The following is a 23,291-nucleotide window of genomic DNA, read 5'->3' as shown; positions in this document are numbered from 1 at the left end:
TGCGAGAAAAATAGTGGATGTATGTTAAATCGACTACTTTGACTAGAATTCCATGAATTTTGCATCTTTAAACCCCAAAAGATGGTACATGATGAGATAATCTTTTTGAACTACCCGATGCATGCTTTAGAATGTTGTTGCATGTGACGTAGAAACATGCATGCGCTGACATTATTAGGTGTACCATATTAAAAAGTACAGAGATAGGAATGATCCATGGTTTCGCGTCTGAAAGCATGTCTGTTCCCGTAAAATGATGAAATACTTTGTGAGGGTATTAAGGCTTGCTCGTTTTCATGTGCCCGTATATTTGTAACAATATTAGTATTAGTTATTACTTGATTTCATTTGGAAATGTTTCTGGTGTTGCACCGTACTCATTTCGTGTTTTACCGTTATAGTTCTGTCGCTGGTTTAAACCCACTTTGTAAAGCATTAACAGCATTGGTATAATTTTAATCTCGTTTGAAAATTATTAATCATATTTGTTTAATATTAATCTCGTTGATAAAAAGCCGCATTTGTTTATTAACATCGTATATATAGTATTAACTTCTGTTGTTTAATATTAACTTTGTATGGTATTAAATACGTATGTATGACATTGTGACTATTAGTATACAATTTCAGATAATCAGTGTTTAAACAGACGTAAGATTAGCATCAAAGTTCATGATTGCTAGCTGCTTTCATGCCTGATGTCTGGCCAGATTACCATCGATTTGGGGAATTCACTTCCGCCCCTTCGAATCTTTTATACGGGGATTAAGAGATTTTCTATCCCGACCACACTGATTTATGAATAACTTGTATATTTAACGCGTTTTAGATTTGTTCTTGATAGAAACCGATCGTTTGTTCTGTGCAGACGGAGACAGCCCTGATTAACGACGCAGTACTGGTTTTTGCCAAGGCCCTGAACGAACTGGCCAGAGCTCAGGATGTAAAAACGGAAGGACTGTCTTGCTCCAGGAGCGACTCTTGGAAGAATGGAAACAGTCTGTTAAACTATATGAAACTGGTAAGTAAGAATGACTGTGTACATGTCATGTAGAACATTCCACTATTGTGGGCCCTAATTAACAATTAAAGGTGGAAGCGGATCGTTGCCGAGTGGTTAATGTCCATATGTTTAAGTACTTAGGTCACGCGAGACGTGGGTTCAGTGTAGGACATGGGATTTTTAAGATTTCCTCGCTTCGATTGATTTGTTCTCAGCACATTGATAGTAATAAACTGTCGACGGTGACGGTCATATAAGGTAGTATAGTATTATATGAAGTTCTCTGTAGACATCTTGCCTTCCACCAATGACTTCCCGGGGCTCTGCCCGGTTTTCTCCCACCATAATGCTGGCCGGCGTCGTATAAGTGAAATATTCTTGAGTACGGGTAAAACACCAATCAAATAAATAAATAAATAAATCCACCAATGGCATGTGTCCCTGCAACATTATAGGGCCCTGACTGCATGACTGTCTTTTGCAAGACCATTACAAATTTAACCCCCATCCCTTGTATCTTGCAAAGACACTTACCTTTTACGTTTCGTGTAATCCTTTTCCAAATTTCTGATACAACACCATGCATTCACTATAAACCTGGCGCTTCATAAAAGAACTTGCAATTTATATAATTTATATATTTACTTATTTTTGTATTTATTCATTCACTCTTCATAATAAAAGTTGAACATATTGTGGATGTATGTATTTATTTACAGATGGAATTTGATGGATTGTCAGGTCCCGTTCGCTTTGATCAAGAGTCTGGACTCAGAACAGACTTCAGTCTCGACATAATCATGCTTGACAAGAAGGGACTGCAAAAGGTGAAAATCTGTTAGACAATATTAATACTATACGTAATAGTACGTTTCCAAATGATGCATTATTGTTTCTCATAAGTATAATATCTGTGCTCTCCATGAGAAACAGTGCTCGCTTATGGCCCCTGACGAAGGCAGGTACAGCGCCATCTACATGTTGTCTAAGGGGGGATAATTCAGTGATGTAACCAATTACTCAATTACCCAATTGGGGTATATCACTTTGTTGGACAAAATCCAGATGGCGATATACCTGTCGTGGTTATTAGCCATAACTGATCATTGTTTCCAGTTATTTCTTCATTGGTGAAATACCCACTGGCACAGGGTCATTTCACAGCATGATATATTCATAATTTTCATGTTTTCAGATATTCATATTGTACGTCAATGGTTGTGAATTTTCCGATCAACATATAATGGGAATGCAAGGACTAACTTAGAACCCCCACCCCCATCCCCACTCCCCCCTCCCCCCGCCACCCCAATTTGGGCTCTCCTTGCAACAAAGTTGCTTTGACAGCTATCATCGTTGACGCCACCACAGCAGGCTCCTTAATTTCTGTACTATCCGCTGGGGCATTGGAAAAACTGTAGAAGAAGCTCAGAAGCCTTTTGCAATTTATATGTTAAGCCACTTTCTAAACTCCATATTATAAGTTACAAACCAAGCGTCTCATGTTTACGTTAAGCAAGGGCAAAACCACGTCAAATCGCACACGTAGAATGTCACAGTTGTTGCGAATTGACGGTTGTTATTTAATATCCAGCTCCATTATGAAATCTGTGCGCTTGATGTATAAACGGGAAGCCGAGTCAACCAACATTATAACAATTTGATTTCTTAACATTTCAGATTGGGAATTGGACTCCAAAGGCGGGTGTTAATATAACACTAAACCGGGACAAATATTGGGAAGAAGTTAGAACCGATCTGGCGAACAAAACACTTATTGTGACCAGTGTTCTGGTAAGTCTTCTGATGAAGGAATGGGTGAAGAAATGAATAGTAAGGGCCTAATGCCACATTGGCAGTACTTCAGCCATATCGTGGTGAAGTATTCTGCAGAAGATGGAGATCTGGGGTCGTATTTATTAAGCATTTTAAGATTTAAGTCAAAAATTAAAACGCAGCCACAATTGAAATGCGTTTCTCTATGAAGTTTAAAATTTGTACACCGATCATTTATGGCAGAGCAATGTACCAGCCACAACTTGACTTTCTTCCGGTTTTATGTTTGGTTTATTGAGCACTGGCATTTCATGACTTGAGTTTAAAATTGCTTCATAAATACTGGCCCTGGAATCAAATCCGGTTATCATAATGTCTTAAAATAACTCTTGATATATGTAAGGCTATTGCACTACCATTGTAGTAAATATTTTCTTGTTGCATTTTCATTCTTCTTTTGTTGTCAGCTTGTGACCATTCCATGTGCACTATGCCAACCAAGAGCGATATTTATACTTAATCATTTTAAATATATCCTGAAAGAAAAAGATATAAATGTATCCTGAAAGAAAATATATACGTTCTGTATATATGTATGTTTAATTTTGAGATGATGTGGACATATTGTGATAAAAGAGCATCAAAAGTGTCCGATTTTTTCTGGCTACTTTCAGGAAAATCCTTACACTATGGAGAAAGTGTCTGATCCTGGGCACAATTTAACAGGAAATGACCGCTATGAAGGCTTCGCCGTGGATTTACTAAAGGAAGTGGCCAAACACCTGAATTTCACATACACGATTAGAATACGTGAAGATAAAAAGTTTGGCAACCCGGACGATATTACGGGTGAATGGAATGGTATGGTCCGGGAACTAATAGATAAGGTAAGGGATGTTTTGACACTGGAAAATGTCTAAGGAAATATATATACCCGGTATATATTACATTAGAATTTTATTTATGTATTTGTTTGATCTGTGTTTTACGCCGTACTCACTTATACGGCGGCCAGCATTACCGTAGAAAGCAACCGGGCCGAGCCCTAAGAAAACCCACACCATCAGCAGGTTTCTGGCGGACCTTCCCACATACGACCGGAGGAAGCCAGCATGAGCTGGACTTGACCTCACAATGATTGCATTGGCGAGAGACTCCTGGGTCATTGCGCTGCGCTAGCACGCTAGACACCAGGTCACGTAGGCACCCTAAAATACAGTAGAAAGAAAGACAGAAAAAACTTAATATTTAAATTGATACAAAAATGAGGTTAAAAACAGTAAATATAGCTGAAAACTTGATAAACTATTTATTATTACAAACGCATAACGAAAATGTCCATCTCTGCAGAAAGCTGACCTTGCCGTGGCCGGAATGACCATTACCTACCGGCGTGAGAAAGTCATCGACTTTACCAAGCCCTTCTTGAACCTGGGCATCACCATTCTGTACAAGAAACCCGATAAACGGCCCCCGCAACTCTTCTCCTTCTTGTCGCCTCTGTCCATCGAGGTGTGGGTGTACATGTTAGCGGCGTACCTGTGCGTCAGCTTTATGCTGTTTGTCCTGGCTCGCTTCAGCCCCTATGAGTGGTACAACCCCCATCCTTGTAACCCGGACGGCGATGTGGTGGAGAATCAATTCAGCATCCTGAACAGTCTGTGGTTCACCATTGGTTCCCTCATGCAGCAAGGTGAGCCGCACTAAAGGGAACAAAGTTGTAGTAGCTAGACCACGGTCTCAGGCTGTGTTTGTTGTTCGCATGGAACGCGCTATAGATTCTCATTTATTTATTTTATTGATCATTTACGCTGTACGGAGGAATATTTCACTTATACGTAATTAACATTGGGGAGATAGGACAAAGTAATACGTTTGTGACAGATATGGTGTTAGTGTAACAGGTATAGTGCTAATATAAGGAGTATGGTGCTAATGTAACAAAATATGGTAAAAATTGCTGGACAGTTTGTCAGCAACTTTCCAGAGATCGGTAGTGTACCCTCGGGCACATACGTATAGTGCTGATGCCCAAGCCTGATAAGAGCTCAACAGCAGAGTGTCAAATTATACTTTAAAGGATATTTGTTAGAAGCTTAGTAATAGGTTATATCTTGCCCTGTGACAGAATAGGTGCGTAATTTTACTACCGTATGGCATGCCCTTGATACAATATATGCATGATTTTACTGGGGTCAGAGGTTATATCTTGCCCTGTGATAGAATAGGTGCGTAATTTTACTGCGGTATGGCATGCCCTAGATACAATATATGCATGATTTTACTGGGGTAATAGGTTATATCTTGCCCTGTGATAGAATAGGTGCGTAATTTTACTGCGGTATGGCATGCCCTTGATACAATATATGCATGATTTTACTGGGGTAATAGGATATATCTTGCCCTGTGATAGAATAGGTGCGTAATTTTACTGCGGGATTTCATGCCCTAGATACAATATATGCATGTTTTTACTAGGGTAATAGGGTATATCTTGCCCTGTCATAGAATAGGTGCGTAATTTTACTACGGTATGGCATGCCCTTGATACAATATATGCATGATTTTACTGGGGTAATAGGTTATATCTTGCCCTGTGATAGAATAGGTGCGTAATTTTACTGCGGGATTTCATGCCCTAAATACAATATATGCATGATTTTACTGGGGTAATAGGTTATATCTTGCCCTGTGACAGAATAGGTGCGTAATTTTACTGCGGTATGGCATGCCCTAGATACAATATATGCATGATTTTACTGGTGTAATAGGTTATATCTTGCCCTGTGATAGAATAGGTGCGTAATTTTACTGCGGGATGTCATGCCCTAGATACAATATATGCATGATTTTACTGGGGTAATAGGTTATGTCTTGCCCTGTGATAGAATAGGTGCGTAATTTTACTGCGGTATGGCATGCCCTTGATACAATATATGCATGATTTTACTGGTGAAATAGGTTATATCTTGCCCTGTGATAGAATAGGTGCGTAATTTTACTGCGGTATGGCATGCCCTAGATACAATATATGCATGATTTTACTGGGGTAATAGGTTATATCTTGCCCTGTGATAGAATAGGTGCGTAATTTTACTGCGGTATGGCATGCCCTTGATACAATATATGCATGATTTTACTGGGGTCAGAGGTTATATCTTGCCCTGTGATAGAATAGGTGCGTAATTTTACTGCGGTATGGCATGCCCTTGATACAATATATGCATGATTTTACTGGGGTCAGAGGTTATATCTTGCCCTGTCATAGAATAGGTGCGTAATTTTACTGCGGGATTTCATGCCCTAGATACAATATATGCATGATTTTACTGGGGTAATAGGGTATAGCTTGCCCTGTGATGGAATAGGTGCGTAATTTTACTACGATATGACATGCCCTTGATACAATACATGCATGATTTTACTGGGGTAATGGTGTATAGCTCGCCCTGTGATAGAATAGGTACATTCTTTTACTTGGGTAACAGGGTACAAATTGTCATGTAATGGAATAGGTTATAGGGTATAACTTTCACGGTATTAGAATTTAATGGGGTAACAGGGTACACATGTTTTTGCACGTGGAGTGATTAGTCCAGAGTTGTTTAAATTACAGACAATGGCTTGCCATGCTATATAATAGTTGCAGGATTTTAAATAGAGTGAGAGACTAAAGTTTGCCATGGGATATGAGGATTGTAGGTTTTTACTGGAGTAACAGCAGTAGCTTGGCGAATTGTGCGTTCTGGATGAGTGCGATTACACAAATGGTTGGAATATCCAGTGAGGGTTTTTTGTCACTCGGCCCCAGGGGCATTTACGGCCTTTTCCTTCTCTCAGGGGACATGGGCTCTTTCCACTAAATTATTACCCCTCAGATTTCATGCTTTGGAGATGTGGTTAAAGTATGAAATAAGTAGGTGGCCGTCTTGGTAAATGGCAATCTAAACGGTAATTGATAATCTTGGACATGATAAAAAGCCTAATCACATGGCTGGGATGTTGGTGGACGCAGGTATATGGCCGGTACAGCATCAATCCCTGCCGGTGATAGATTATCCCTGGACGAGTGTACAGTCATTGTTGCGAGGATTTTGGGACGGCCCGTTGAAACACACTGATGAATGATAGGGTGGCCGAGAACGCGTAGTAATCAATTATTTATTATTGTGCCATTATCCTATTAGATGGGGACTTGCAAAAGACGTTGCTTCCCAGCTTTTGCCAAAACGAGCACCTATCTCAGATGTCGATATAAAAAACAGGACATCACCAGCCGTTACAGCTTCTCTGGCGTCTGTATCCTGAAAAGAAAAAGACAATTCATCAAGAGGCGGTGTGTCGTGGGTGTCGCAACGCGTGTAGAATATCACCTCTTCAGTTATTAATCGGATGCATTCAAGTTGTTTGTCCTTCGACTCCCTCCTCGCGCTTCCTTAGCCGTGGTTTATCCCGTTGCTGTGTTACATGGACTATATAGTACCATTAGGAAATACAACAGCAATAAACCAAATTACTACCGTACCCCTGGAAAATGCCTAAGGCATAGTCGATCGAATGTTTTATGTATTGTCTTTACTGACTGTTTCTGGCAAGGGGTATAAACACTTTTTTCCATGCGAAGATATAATACGTTCTATGGTTTATGTATGAATATAGATGTGCGCACTATACACAAGGTAAATTTGTCTGGGTAGAGGAGTCATGAAAACTGAAATGACCGATCATGACAGTACATATGTGTATAATTGTAATGGTCACTATATATCTGTCTGATCACATGATATAAAATACATACTCTCAACGTGTGTGTTAAACATAATTTCTTGAAGTATTAGAATAGTTTAAAGGTTCCCGTCATTATTGGAGGTTCCCGGCATTATTGGAGGGTACAGTAAACGTCATGTTCATCATACAAGGATTTATAGACCAGTTTTAGGAATGAAGCTCCTCAGTATCTTCCAACACAAGCCTTATCTTATAAGATTAAGTCACCTCCTAACCCACAACGAGGTTATGTTTTTCTATGTTATGGACGGAACTTAACGTTGCAGGACTGCTGTGAGAAGCAGCTTCTAGGCCTTTAACAAAAACAGATATTTTTCAGTGTTTGATGGTTTTAAGTCTATTTATATGTACTTCCGTTGTCAAACATTTTTGCAAAGTGTTACGCTTTTGAAGCTTTTGTACTTCCGTCGAAACATTTTGCAATGTATTATTTTTAAAGGATCTTTACTTCCGTTGTAACACTTATTTTTGCAATGTGTTCTCAAAGGGGTGTGTGGGTTGGTGGGTGTGTGGGTTGGTGGGTGGGTGGGTTGGTGGGTGGCGTTTAGGTGGATGGCGTTTAGGTGGATGCGTAATATTCTATGGTGTACTAATTCTTGGCTTCATTTCTTCTGACAAAACTGACTTTGCCTTGATGTCGATAAATGCATTCTTCTCAGATTGATGCTCCTTACTTGTAGATAGTACAAAAGCTCTGTTGAAAGGCCATAACAAGAAACAAAAAAAAAAACACATGAGCGGGAAAAGTCTATCCACTGAAAGCAAACACGAACACTGACTCCTTTAGGGGTCCTTTCTTATACCGTTATGTTCTGCATTACTGGCCTTTAATACTCTACACTGTGTGTATTTAGAGTTAGACACCATAAGAGCGTTATTGGAACCGAATTTATCTCTTTGTCTGCAGGTTCGGACATTGCTCCCAGAGCTCTGTCTACTCGCCTTGTCAGCGGAATATGGTGGTTCTTCACTCTGATCATGATATCCTCCTACACGGCTAACCTTGCCGCCTTCCTGACCGTGGAGCGGATGGTGTATCCCATAGAGAGTGCTGATGACCTCTCCAAGCAGACAAAAATCAAATATGGCACCCTGTGGTCTGGGTCTACTAAAACCTTCTTCCAGGTAAATTTTCCGGGGCAGGCAACGTATATTTCTCATGAGTAATGGGTACAGAGGGGAAATAATGAACGTTCCTGGCGTCTGACCCAAAGTGGTTTACAACATCGCATGGCCGTAGATTTGTTAGGAAGTTCTAGTTTTTATGTGGACGTGAACGCATAAAGCGGCTCAGATGTTCGTGAACACGCAGGGTTTTGTTCAGCACAGAAACAACAGGACGTTTATTATACACACTAAACATAAGTGTTTCGTTTATAAACATTTTATAAGCGCATCCTGGTGTGTATTCATAACAATTATGTCTAATAACTAAAGAACTGTGTTTTTATAATAAATATGTGAAATGTTTATACAGCAAACACTTTCACATGTATTTCGGGTTTTTTACACTTAATAGCTCAAGTCTGGACTTGACTTTACTGGACTATTTGTGTTTGTTGAAAATATCTCCCACATCTGTGTAAGCATTTCACGCATTTACTTTAACGAACACATTTCTTTAATTACTCCTTGAAGTCGGGAGATCCAGAATCAAATCCGGGTCAAGTTATACCAAAGATTTTAAAAATGGCACTTGCTGCTGCCTTGTTTGGCGCTCAAAATTGCAAGGTTGGAGCAAGGAAACAGGACTTGTGGGTCGGGTGTCAGAGACACCCGGTTGACACAGTGACTGAGTGAGGTGTCACGTCTCATGTCTTCGGCATGACACTTTTGTGGCGGCAGCGCTTTGAGGGCTCACCCTGACACAAGAAGACACAGTATATGTACACACACCTAATGACTCGTCGTCGTCATATGACTGTAAAATTGATATATATCCATTCATTCACTAATTACTAAACATAATTTTTATGAATGTACACCAGGGGGCGTCAAGTGCAACAAACATGTTTTTAAACGAAAGATTTATTTTTTGTGTGTAGCTTTACTGTGTAAAATACCCTGTTAACAAAAACCACAAGTGCCATTTTGTGATGATGAACTAAAAATCGAATGATGGAATGAAGTTCAGATGATGTGCTATTGTCCCCTATTTATATTTATTTATTTGATTGGTGTTTTACGCCGTACTCAAGAATATTTCACTTATATGACGGCGGCCAGCATGATGGTGGGAGGAAACAGGGCAGAGATCGGGGGAAGCCCTGTGTATAGGGTCTATGTTTAAAAGATGGTGGTAGTGTAGGGGCATATGAAACAATTGGTCTACGATCTAAGCTTTCACGTTCAGATATATATTGTTGTATATTTACTGTCAAGTTTTCAATATTGTATTCGCTTAATAGATCATGTCATAGAAGAAACATTTAAAGTTCGTATACTGTTCAGTTACTACGCGAGTTAAGAAAGTTACTGATACTAAAATTTCAGCGTGCTCAGTTGAAAACTAACGTCACTTTCCTTTTCCTTCAAGACATCGGAGGTCCCAACCTTCGAGAAGATGTGGAAGTTTATGTCCACCACGAAGCCATCTGTTTTTGTTAACTCAACCCAGGAAGGCGTGGACAGAGTTCTACAAGGAGATTATGCGTACTTAGCGGAATCCACGACCATTGACTACGAAGTGCAACGAAACTGTAGCTTAATGATTGTCGGGGGCTTGTTGGACTCGAAAGGTTACGGCATTGCCACACCTATTGGTGAGTACGAGCGTATCGCTAATTCATGTCGTCTTATACAACGACCAAAATGGCCATTAGGCGATACTTGCCCTTGTTTGTGATCTTTCACTTGCTTGGACACATAGCACGCTCTCGTTGCCTGTGGGGCGTAGACGTAACCGAGCACAGGTGACCGTTTGCGCAGTCTATTCATGAAAGTGAATTTGTGAGTATGGTGTTGGGGCGAAGGATTGGCGGGGAGGGGTGGGGGGGGGGGGGGGTGTTCATTGCCATTCCTGTTTTGCTTTGATTTTTTTATTAAAGGCTTCTCTGTGTTGTGTTGCATGAAGTATTAAATCTAAAAAAATTACATGTACGTCACACGAGGAAACATTTGTCAGTAACTTACCAAATGCCCGGGCAATCCGTTTTCCTCCACTCCAGAAATAGACCACTGTGTACGTGCAAAATTCTCACCTGTCGCGTTTTAAACAGCACTCAAATGAATGAATTCAATGATGAATAAATAAATTTCATAATAAATAAATAAAATTTAAATAAAGAAATAAAGATATAAATTTAATAATAAAAAATAAATTTATTACTAAGTAAATAAATTTATTAATAAATCAAATTCTGTGTTTTGCAGGATCTCCTTATCGGGATTTAATTTCGGAAGCCATCCTCAAACTCAAAGAAGATGGGAAAATCCAACAGATGTACAAAAAATGGTGGGAGACGAAAGCGGGTGGACAATGTATGTCAGATGACAGCGCCAAAACCAAAGATGCAAACGAACTGGGCGTGGCCAATGTGGGCGGGGTCTTCGTTGTCCTTTTGGCGGGACTAGCGTTTGCGATGCTTATTGTGATTTGTGAATTTGTGTGGAAAGCAAAGAAAAATGCTCGAGAGGATAAGGTAAATGTAAGTGCTTGCTGCAATGCGTTTATTTTGTTTTCTCCTAATTTACTACTTATTTAACCTTAATTTGTATGCAGTGCGTGGATTTGAATTTATGATGCATCAGAGACCTTCAATAAAATTTACACTAGGGTATTGGTGACCGGACAGACCCAATTGCCCTTCCCTGAAGGCAGTATTATTCTAATAGCCTTTCAGTTACCTTAGCAACATATTAGTATGCATACATATTATCAGTGCGTATTTGATTCTCGGAAACATTTCCTCATTTACCTCGGAATATTTTGACTGTGTCAATGTTCATAGCATCTACCAGCATCATAGCAAAGGGAAGTAACTGTAATTGAGGGTGGCGTCATAACTTCAAATCCACATATTATTTTTGCCTGAGTGTGATATGTGAACGAATCAGTTTGTTCGATTTGTTCAGTAAAACACATACATGTTTGTAGTGTGAAAGGTTTCCGAAAATTAAATGCATCCCGTAAAGAGAAATGTGCGTAAATTGCTCGAGCTGTTAAATATTTGTAATATTTTCCTTTCTCTGATTGTAGTATTCATGTCATTTAGTACGTATCTTTTATATATCAACTGAGTGCTTTTTGTGTAACATTTGTGTTTGATCATTTGATCACATTGTAGATCCATTATTTGTTTTTAGTAGTATTGCCATTATTATGCCTTTATGTTCATAGTTGTTTAGATCGCACAAAGTAATCTGACACCAACACATTGCAATGCAAACAGCAAAAGTTACATTGTTCCGCACTGTTCATACCACGTCCAAATGCCATAACTCACTAGTTTTGCTGATGATCTGTTGTGGAACAACAGTCTTACGTCAATCACCAGGAAATTATTAAATCTACTGTAAACACACGAAACCTAGTCTTCATTGAGATATAAAGCTTTATTGAAGTAATGAGCAATCAGCTATTTCTATTTTACTTAAAATTTAAACAAAATATATAAAATAGCTAATAATTAAAGAAAACAATAAATGAGTTCCGCCAATGTCTCCATGCCTTGCTTTCATATCAGCTAAATGGCAACACTTTTAAGATCTCTCCAGATCACATAACTGACCGGATTTGTTCTAAAATATTAATGTGTTCGAAGTACAGAACATCCCAACACAAATTAATATGTCGACAAAATATAGACATTTGAAGTGAAACGTTTTAATTTGGTAGGTGCTTATAATGTTGCATGCTTATGAGCTTTAATTACACGCATTACTGGTGCATTTATACATAAGTTAGAAATATAATATGTGATGTAATAAAATGCGTATTATTCAGTGCTGCGACTGTATGTATATATTGGGCGTCATGCTTGTGGAATGTATACTAAAATAATTGGTAAAACGTGGTGTAGTTACACCATGAATGAGGTAGATTTACTGATAATGCACCATGTAGTCAAAATATAGTCTGCCACATAGAAGTGCACTCATAGAAATATTACTGATATCGACTAACTGACATTAAAACAAACCAGTACTAACGCATACTTCAAACTAGAATATGTCTGATTAATACGCTGTTGTTTATTGGAAAATAATCAAAAGAGAATTCACAGAAAACAGTTGTCAAAGTAAAGCTTAGCCTCTAACCAAAAACAACAACTCAAATTTCTAGATATAGTAGGGCATTATGCTTGGAACTTCTACAACAGCATTAAAGAGAAACCACATCATTAAGCATGGAAACAAAAAAACAAGGGAATTGAACATCCAAGATATACTAGTACTGCTACGTTACACGTGTAATCAAAAACAATGGTATTTAACATTCTAGATGTACTGTGACATTACACTTGGAAGCTTCACAGCCGCGCCCAACTTTCTGGACGAAGTGGCGGGTTATGTGTGGAAACAAAAACAATGATACTGAACTGCCAACATGAACTCTTCCGTGGAAAAAAAAAAACACTTCCCAGTTATACACTGTGACATTATTTGTGCAAACAAAAACTGGTAATGAACATGCCACATATATTGTGACATACAGCGTGGAAATAAAAACTGGCAATGGATCTGCCACATATATTGTGACATAGAGCGTGGAAACAAAAACTGGCAATGGACATGCCACAGATATTGTGACATTATGCGTAGAAACAAAAACTGGCAATGAACCTGCCACATATATTGTGACGTCATGCATAGAAACGAAAAACTGGCAATGGATCTGCCACACATATTGCGACACAGAGCGTGGAAACAAAAACTGGCAATGGACATGCCACATATATTGTACCAGTATGCGTAGAAAAAAAAACTGGCAAATGGACATGCCACAGATATTGTGACATTATGCGTAAAAAACAAAAACTGGCAATGAACCTGCCACACATATTGTGACAATGCGGTCGTTGTGAGTTCAAGTCTAGCTCATGTTGGCTTCCTCTCCGACCGTACGCGGGAAGATCTGCAGCATCCTGTGGATGGTCGTGGGTTTTCCCCGGGCTCTGCCCGGTTACCTCCCACCATAATGCTGGCCGCCGTCTTATAAGTGAAATATTTTTGAGTATAGCGTAAAACACCAATCAAATAAAATAAATAAATCTATTGTGACATTATGCGTGGAAACATAATCTATGGCACTTAACTTGCCAGATAAGCTGTTAGATCAGGGAAACTTAATTTCCTCAGGTAAACCGTGACATTTTACGTGAAAACAAAATCAATGGCACTTAACCTGCCAGGTAAACTGTTAGATCAGGGAAACTTAACTTTCTCAGCTAAGCCTTGACATTATGCGTGAAAAAAAAACATCACTGCATGGCACTGTACTTCCCGTATATACTGAACATCTTTCAAGAATATACAATATCTCGAATCATAAAAAATATAAACTCTGACATTCTTGATGTGCAAAAAACTTAAGGTCTATATGCGACTGATTGGATTGATCGGATCAGATTAGATTTCAATTAAGTTGGAAGATCCAATATGTAATATATTTAGTGTATTTGATAATCATGGAGATCAGTCCAGTATACATGCTATCGTTCATTCAGATAATCGCAGGTTGGATTCGTAAATAGTTAAAAAAGACTCGGCCATAAGATAACTAAATGTTTCTCGTCGTGGAAAGATGGTGTGGGATTGTGTAGACCTTAGACACGTGTGCTCAACTGCCCGAGTTATACACGGCCGTTGGTGATGATGGTTTTGTTCGCTTGAGTCCATCAGGCAGTGAATTTCAAAGACGAATGTTAAAGACTTCGCAACACGTGTACAACACATGCGTATATATGACGTCGGCGCGACTTGTGCCCGTTGGGAAAACTTGCAGCCTAAATATCAGCCATGCACCGAGTGGATCAGAGACAAGGGAGTTTTGGTTAAGAGAGGGTACCATCAATGTATCTTTCATGCTGGGTGTTTATGACGTACTTTTGTTTTTAAATAAAAGTACTAACAATACAGCAGTACTGTAATCGCAGCAAAACTGTCGTAAGAGAAACAATACAAAACAAGTCGGGCACCAGTCTGTAATCAGTTATTTCCAGACCAACCTAAAATACCAATTCTCGAAAGAATATGTGAGAAATAATATGTAAATAGTAAATATTTATTTATTTATTTGATTGATTTTTTACGCCGTACTCAAGAATATTTCACTTATACGACGGCGGCCAGCATTATGGTGGGAGGAAACCTGGCAGAGCCCGGGGAAAACCCCCGACCATCCGCAGGTTGCTGCAGACCTTCCCACGTAGGACCGGAGAGGAAACCAGCATGGGCTGGACTTGAGCTCACAGCGACTGCATTGGTGAGAGACTCCTGGGTCATTACGCTGCGCTATCGCGCTAACCGACTGAAGCACGGAGGCCCCGGGTAAATGGTAAATAAGCTGATAAACTGGGGATATAGACACCGATCTTACGTATTCTCGTATCTAGCAGCAGGCATATAGGAATATGCATATATATATATATATATATATATATATATATATATATATATATATATATATATATAGTACTTTTTTGTATTAGGTTTTGCAAACCTGGGTATGCTATAAAACAGTAAATCGGTGTAAGGGTCTTCATTGTACGTCAACAACAGCATGTAAGCAGTTGTCATTTACATAACAATGCATTGATAGCTCACGTCTCATGTGTTTAAATACGTGGACAATTCTCTCATACATTGACAATTCACTTGGCAAACATTATATATTTTACTGTTATGTCTTTTTTTCCTTCCAGCAATCCGTCTGTTCGGAAATGTCGGAAGAGTTCCGCTTCGCTATCCGCTGTATGGGGAGTTCCACAAAGCCAGCACACAAACGAAAAGAAAGCGAAAACGGAGTGGTGGACAATGGTTTGCATCTAATGCCCTTGACGGGATATACTTCTCCAAACCGGACGGCCGTACCCGGTAAAGATGTGTACACCTGAAGCGATGACGGCAAGCCTTCGAAGGTGTCTTTCATCTGACATTCAATCACTGAATATCATCAGTGTGCTAGCGGCGCCAGAGGCGTCTGGGCATGTGGGCGCGTGGAGATATGCATGAGAGAGTGACAGACATTTCTCATGTTGCTAAAGGATGCATCTTCTGCCGACAGCCTCGTTTTGGCCTCCGGAAGTTGACTGTGTTTTGCTTTTTTTTTTTTTTTACCACAGCTGTTAATAAGGGGGTTCGTTTTAGAACTGTAAATAGAGCGAAAGATTTGAGGGCTGCACTTGAAAGATTTTTTTATACGAGTGCCTTATATGTTCATTGTACAGAGGGAGAACGAGGATTTTTTTATATAGCTTTTTATTGACTGTTCAACGCATTTGTAAATACGCTATACAGAATATCATTATCAACATACTTGTAGGTAACTGTAAAAGCTGGCTCTCGAAGATAACGAAAACTTTTGCTAACTGCTGAAGTAGAGAGTAACGGTGAAGGCTATAATCTCGATTCACCTCCGAGTAAATCTGGGTTTTACAGTGTACTGCTTTAACGTGTTTTCAGTGTCGCCTTGTACAAAGAACCTCTCCACAATGTATCTTGTCTTCCGTCAAATTTTTGTGTTTCGTGTTCGTTTGTTTGACCTTGCCTCTGTATATATATATATATTCACTCACCCATCATCGCGGTGTTAACATGCTGCGGATTAATAATATAGATTTCTATGGAAAAAAACAATAATCAACGGAAATTGTCTGGGCATGGTAACAACTTTGGTAGTTCTAAGAATAGTTTTCTTTCATATATAGAAAGGAATGGTAGTTGTAGATGTAAACCAATCATTATTGGTCCTGTACCAGAGTTTTTTTCCGTGTTACACGTGTAATCTGTGGGCCTCTTTCTTCCCAACAAACATCAGTTTCATCCCATCCGCAAGATTACACAAGCTTTTTCCCCCGGACCTCTATCCGTCACACCAACCCCTTTACCTTGTAACTCTTTGGACACATGAATTTTGCTTCATCGACCAGAATTCTTCATAATATATAGAAAATGAATTATAACTGGGGTGTTTGGGAACCACTGAAGTATTTCCGTAGGTATACCTTTCAACAAGCTCCAGAAAGTGTTTTGCAAAATATTAAATATTTTTTTCTGGAGGAATACGATTGACATTATGCTTTAATTTGAAAGAGTTTATCCAGTTTTGTAATTTTACGCAAAACCGTTCCTACCAGTGAGCTATTTATGACCAATGTGGAGAGAAGCCTTTTTCAGATGGTTTTTAATCGACTGTTACAAAAGATACCCGGCTTAAGCCTGGATAAGCCAGTTTGGCCTTTTGAAATATTTGATATAAAGGCACTTTTGGTGGTCGATGATAGCTTTGCCTCTTCATCTGTTTTGTTAGAAGTTGTTCGTTAAAAGAAAAAAAAAGCTTCAAAAACGCTTTTGCTCTACAAAAGCAGTTTGTGGGTTTGGTGAGAGTGTGAAATTTATTTAATAATAACTGTTTATTGGGATCACCAAGAAGATCGCTGTGCGTAAGAAAAAGTGTTCAGTTCCAAACGAGTTGATTTTCTAAAGAAAAATGTTACCCCATTGCATGAAAAACGGCCATTACAAAATAGCTATAGACGTTTTCTATTTTTTATGCTGTTTGGTTCCGTATGCCAAACAATTTGATCTTCGCCAAGTCTTATCCCTTAAAGATATTGCTAATACGATTGCCATTTGCTTAATAGGTTAACGATGAGGATCGGCCGTAGAATTGTGAAGATATGTGGTATTTTTTGTAAGAAATGACAAGAAGTGACAACTGAGGCAATATTTGGGTATTTGCAATAAAGAGAAATACATGAAAAACTAATTGCCCAAGTGTGTGTTCCTTTCATCAAAAAGTTTTGCGGCAGCTCTTTCCTATATTATTCGACACACTAATGGAAAAAACAATATACTTAGCCGATCGGACCAATGATGTTGCACGCTCAACCACAGCTTTTTCCTGTTTGGCTGCTAGGTATATATATATATATATATATATATATATATATATATATATATATATATATATATTTTGGCTAGTGGCTGCCGATGGGGGGAGGGGGGGGGGTTGCTCCGGATTCTCTAGTTGAGTAGTGGGTAAACTACAATTTCGTAACCAACTTCAGTCAGACCCTACTAAATTTTCAACTGATCAAATATTTCTCGATATTTTACTGCTAATTTGCATAATTTTATATCTACACGTTTCTTTCTTCATTGCATAATATTGTCAGACCACGATGGATCTGGCAGGAGTTAAAACCTTACAATGTAGGCCTACTTACTTAATGTTTGTCATGGTTCCTTTTGTGCAGCCGTCGATTTGTTGATCCCTTTGCTATAAAATGTACTGACGAATCATATAGACCTATATTTAAAGCAACTCCACTTTCAAGAATTTTGAGTGCATGTGTATATTATAGATGTATAAAAATTATCGTTTTTAAAAATAGATCACAAACGATTAATTTCAATTAAGGCAAAACGCGTTACTGCTGACAAGCAGTCAGCAGGTAGGCTCATACAATGGAAACAAGGATTGCTTCATCAACGCGGGCATTGTTTATATGAAAAGGGGCAAAAAAAGTATATCACTGGAAAAATATCAACTGTTGTAAACAGACAATAAGGCTGTGTACATCTTGAAAGTGTCCACATCAAAACCTATGAGTTCCAAAAAGACATAACAGTAAAATATATAATGTTTGCGAAGTGAATTGCCAATGTATGAGCTGCGTGCATGGGAATGCACCTCCTGTCATAATGACATGCTTAAAAGAAAAGAAATTGGTTCCAGCATAAGTAAAAATAAGACAAAAATCATTTGGAATACAAACTGAAGATGCCGAACACAGCCTTGAAACTGTCTTCATAAGTTTTTCTTGCTTACTTAAGGAGGAAATTCTTCGCACAAAAAATATACTCAATATGGGGCGGACATGTACCTGTCATTCCCAAACTTCCCAAACTCCCCTATCTTTTTGGACGGCAGACCACGGAGGATACGCGAGCAATCAGTTCGGTATTTCTTTCCATGCCCTGACTGCTGCCAATAATCGCCATAGGTTCTTTTAACCTGTAAATTTTGAAATATGAAAAAGAATCAGCGTTGATTACCACGGTCGTAGGACAAGCTGTTGATGAAATGTTCTGATGACAATATGAAAAAAAAACAACAACTGTCAACTAGCACGTATAAGGAAGCGTTTCTGAGTACGACTCGACTGAAGTTGGATGCGACTTGACTGATGTTAGGTACCGGTAAGCATTGGTTAATGACAGCTACCAGTGGTCTGGGTAGAAGTTTACCTGGTCCCTTCCGGCTTCCTCCACGCTTAAAACAGAAGACATGAACAATATTATATCATGTATAGATCTTACACATTTCTCACCGTGACAGTACCAAGTTAGACGATCCCGGTATTATTTTCATGAGGCATGAGTTTTCATCTGTCATAAGTTAAACTGACAAATCGTTAAACTGTTGGAATTCTTGTTTCATTGATTGAAGAGGTTACTACATGTATATAAGATGGTACGGCTAATTATTGTTGCTATAGATCTCTATCGTGTCAAAAAATCTCAATATGCAGTATTTTTCTGGATCATATACAAGATGCTCATTGCCCAAAGACCAATATTGCATACACGTGAACCAAACAAAATTTGGCCTTGTACTTTAAGAAATACATTTAGCCTTAACTATCGTCACAGATAAGCTTCTAGCCTCCTGAATCCATTATCCATATTTATCAAACGTCTTAAGACTTAAGTGAAATATTCAAGTACAGTTAAAATAAAATGTTTTGCCAGAAAAAGTTTAAAATTTACACACTAATACTTTATTGCAGAACAATGTACTAACCACAGTTTGAGTTCTTTCCTGTTCCGAGTTTGGCTTTTTAGGAACTTGCAATTTATGACTTCAGCCTTAAGTTGCTTGATACATACAAGCTCCGGATTAAATCCTTCTATCCTGCCAATTCAAACATTAAACTCCCGTGTATTTTTTGATATAAGAAATAGAATAATCGTAGCAAGAATATTAAAAGTTGTTAACTAGATACCTGCTAACTAAGAGTGATACGCAGGTATTAAATCTATACAAAGAACCTTCAGTTTTTTCAGCAGCCATGCAGTTCTCCAGTTCTCCCGATAGTACTGTTCCAGTGGCAGAGTAAGGCTAATTGCGTTTGGGATTTGTGGCTTATTTACGCAAGATTTATTTATTTCATTGTTGTTTTACGCCGTACTCAAGAATATTTCACGTATATTCAGCATTATCGTGGGTTGAAACTGGGCAGAGCCCGGGGGAATATTTACGCAAGAGTCAGGGCTTTTTGGGAGTCTAAAGCAGCTATATCAGGTTAAAAAATAACTTTGAAAGCAAAGAAACATTAGTTACAAATTACATGTTTTTATATAATAGACGCAAGTTTAATATCGTAAAGAGTATAATATTCGAGATGGTTAGTATCGTTATTTTCAAACTCTGGTGTTTTCTTCGTCAGACACCGCAACTTATAACAAATGAGAGGCTTAAAACTGAAAATAAACAATTTATAGCTACTGCAATTCTACTGCGCAATATTTAGATTGGGTTTCAGGCGCTTGACAGCGTCCCCGCTGACTTAGATGGATAAAGCGCTGGCTAACAGCATCTATCAGGTTCGTGTGTTCGAATCCAGCTCTCGTTGCATCATCTGCGTTTTGAAGTAAGGAGGTTTTTCAGGTAACTTCCGAAGGTAGGTGGTTTAGTCCGGGCATTGCGATTTCCTCCACGCATAAACCTGTCCGCTGTCGTATTTGAAGAAAATTACTGTATACGGCGTTAAACATCAATTAAATAAATAATTAAAATTAACGAAAACACGAATACGTGCGGAATGAAGAAATCGTATTCTGCGATGCCCGGACATTCGCCCATTTTTTTTACTCAATTACCGTATTTATGTCGGCTTACCCAATGATATATGCGCCAATACTGTCTTGGGTCTCAAGAACATCCGTCTCGGCACCTTATTCTTAGCCTGGAATCGAATGTATACGGCTGGGCTTATTCCCTCTCCCACAATGGCGCTGGCCGCCAGGGTAGCAGAGCTTACGGAATATTTTAAGCTTCACTGGCCAGGGACCCTCATTAGCAAGTTTCCATTTTGTGTGTGTGAGATCTGGAGAAAGTTCAATCACCTTTGTCGTGGTCTCCCTGGAAGCTTATTGAATCCAGGTCAGGGATTTCCGCCATTTGCATCTTGTACCAGGCGCCATAAACTTTTCCCGAATCATCTATACGCATATTGTCTGTAATGCCTTTAACCTCGGAATAATTCCATCGTTTTTCATGATAACCTTTCACCATAGTCGGAACTCTAGGGGCCATAACGGACCAGACACCTCCTCCCCCCACCCCACCCCACCCCCATTTTTTTCACTGTTAACATCTGAACAAGATTAGACATAACTTGTTGATACTTAACGGTGTCTATGGGGAACCGTTTGCCATTTAGTCACAGACTTCAAATGGGTTAAATGACCTATATTTACAGCGACGCATTTTTATCACCGCATAAAATGGTCATGCGTTTTCGCGCATACTAATCAACAGATATGGGCCAATGGTGCTCAGCTGATATCGCATTTCCTTTCATAAATGCTAATGTATGAAATATTTGATCGATAACCCAGACTTAATGTCTTTTCGTCCGATGTAATAAGTTGACACAGACGAGCGATAAACAATGATTAGTACTCAGAACAACATACATCCTGGTGCGAATTCCACAAGCACAATAGATTGTAGGGGCAATTTTTCATTAACAGACGTTCAACTTGACACCCAGCGAGAGCTGGGTTCGATCCTTAGACCTCTTTGGTGGGGAGCAAGTAGGCTGCACCTAAAGCGTGCTACATCCTTATGTAGTGGGTGATATGCAAAACTCAAACGTAGTATGTTTTTCTTGGATTTCGAGATAATTATTTCGTTCATTCAAATGTGACAGTTATATATTGCAACAAGTATCATGGAAGGGTAAATAATTAAACCTTATTCTCTCCCAGATTAAAGACCATTTTCATTTTCAAATCTCTCTAACCACCGTTGTGTCTATAACTATATTCAGATTTTTCTCAGATCAGCACATTGAGAGCAAACAAAATACCCTGTTATAGTCTAACATACATATCATTCTTAAAACAACTACAGCTCGCTTGCCGATATTTAAAGAAAAAAAAGTTCAGTTAACGGTCGTGGAGGTACTACTGGTGAAGTATGCAACTATTAATGGATCACTTACTCTGAATGAGAACCGCGTGTGGCATCAACACAAAATTTGGAATATAAACTCGGTGTGGAGAATTGCTAAGCAATCAGATGTTTGTTTATGTATTTGTTTGATTGGTGTTTCACATGCTACTCTCGATTATTTCACTAATACGACGGCAGCCAGCATTATGATGGGAAGAAACCACATAAGATCCCAGGGAAATCCATCCACAGGATGTTAACAGACATGCCCAGGTACGACCGTAGAGCAAGCCAGCATGAGCCGGGCTTGAACTCACAGCGACCACATTGCTGAAAGTCTCTTGCATGAGACAAGCAGTCAGAAGGATATCTATCATTCATCAGGTACACCTTATACAATGGCAGCATTAAAAAGTTAGGCCCGTTTACGTGAATAATTTAGCCGTTTGGTGAACCATAAGGATACGTCTATTTCATTCGTAAATATTAAGATAAATGGCTAGAAATGACCGCGCCATTAGCATCTCAAGAAACGATCTGTACCCAAGACACCGTGGAACAGAACTGAGTGCAAAAAGATAAGTTCTGTCTCGCTGAGCTGATTACTGGATCTCAAGGTGTTTTTTGATCTTGGCCGAATTCCCCCAGAGGGACCTACTTGGTATCGGGAAGACGATATAGTATGTTGGTCACAAACACCGGCCACGGAACGACTGACGCGTATGAATCCCCGGTATATGTCGGTGGAATTTTAACAAGTCCGCTCCATGTCGATAGTGGCTGGCTCAATGAATTGTCCACTTCAATACGACATAAGCGGTCTGAGGGATACCAGATGCGTAAGCCGCCAATTACTCGCGAATACTAAATGAGCCGAGGTGATCTAGATACCGTAAACAAAAGGCCTACAGAACTAATAAACCGTTATTTACTTCGACCCAAGGTGACGCCCGTCGTAAGATGTCGCGGGCACGTCACATTATTAGAATGCAAGCGTTGCGTTGTCGGTTTAATTAACTTACGACGCCCGTTAGACGTCCCACCGGAGACATTTTTGCTGAGGATGGAAAGATTCGCCATGTTGTTTTCTGCCTAGAACGCAACTCATCTGTGTTACTTCCTAGACCAAAACGCCTTTCTCTTTAAAGGATCGACTGTCCTCCATTAAGTACATGACTGTTATTTCCATGAGCTTCATGTGATTTCGAGCTAATGAGGCAGACGTCCGAAAAATTACCATGCCATGTTAAAGAGAAGGATAATTAGCCTTTGTTCCTTTCAATCTTACAGACAAGAAAAACGAATTTAGACTGATCAAATCCCCACACTTCAAATTGTATTTTCCACCGTACCACTTTTATTCTACGCGGGTGA

General features: G+C 39.2%; 1 protein-coding gene across 4 annotated transcripts in view; it reads left to right on the top strand.

The window, feature by feature from the left end:
• LOC135476125 (glutamate receptor ionotropic, kainate 2-like) overlaps nt 1-17,494 on the top strand; it is an 82,947-nt gene extending 65,453 nt beyond the window's left edge. For 2 of the 4 annotated variants that reach the window (XM_064756061.1, XM_064756045.1), the window contains 9 exons: nt 869-1,021; nt 1,723-1,830; nt 2,684-2,797; nt 3,454-3,666; nt 4,130-4,472; nt 8,475-8,692; nt 10,104-10,329; nt 10,940-11,208; nt 15,433-17,494. In XM_064756061.1, coding sequence (XP_064612131.1) covers nt 869-1,021; nt 1,723-1,830; nt 2,684-2,797; nt 3,454-3,666; nt 4,130-4,472; nt 8,475-8,692; nt 10,104-10,329; nt 10,940-11,208; nt 15,433-15,624 — 1,836 coding nt within the window. In that variant the 3' untranslated portion in view covers nt 15,625-17,494. Of the gene's footprint in view, nt 1-868; nt 1,022-1,722; nt 1,831-2,683; nt 2,798-3,453; nt 3,667-4,129; nt 4,473-8,474; nt 8,693-10,103; nt 10,330-10,939; nt 11,215-15,432 lie in introns of all 4 variants that reach the window. The other 2 variants (XM_064756053.1, XM_064756037.1) reach the window with 1 other exon arrangement.
• Nucleotides 17,495-23,291: the final 5,797 nt, after the last annotated feature.

This window comes from Liolophura sinensis, chromosome 1 (assembly GCF_032854445.1).
Source record: "Liolophura sinensis isolate JHLJ2023 chromosome 1, CUHK_Ljap_v2, whole genome shotgun sequence".
Taxonomy (NCBI): domain Eukaryota; kingdom Metazoa; phylum Mollusca; class Polyplacophora; order Chitonida; family Chitonidae; genus Liolophura; species Liolophura sinensis.
The sequence above is the reverse complement of the archived record's forward strand: the minus strand, read 5'-3'. Positions and strand labels throughout refer to the sequence as shown.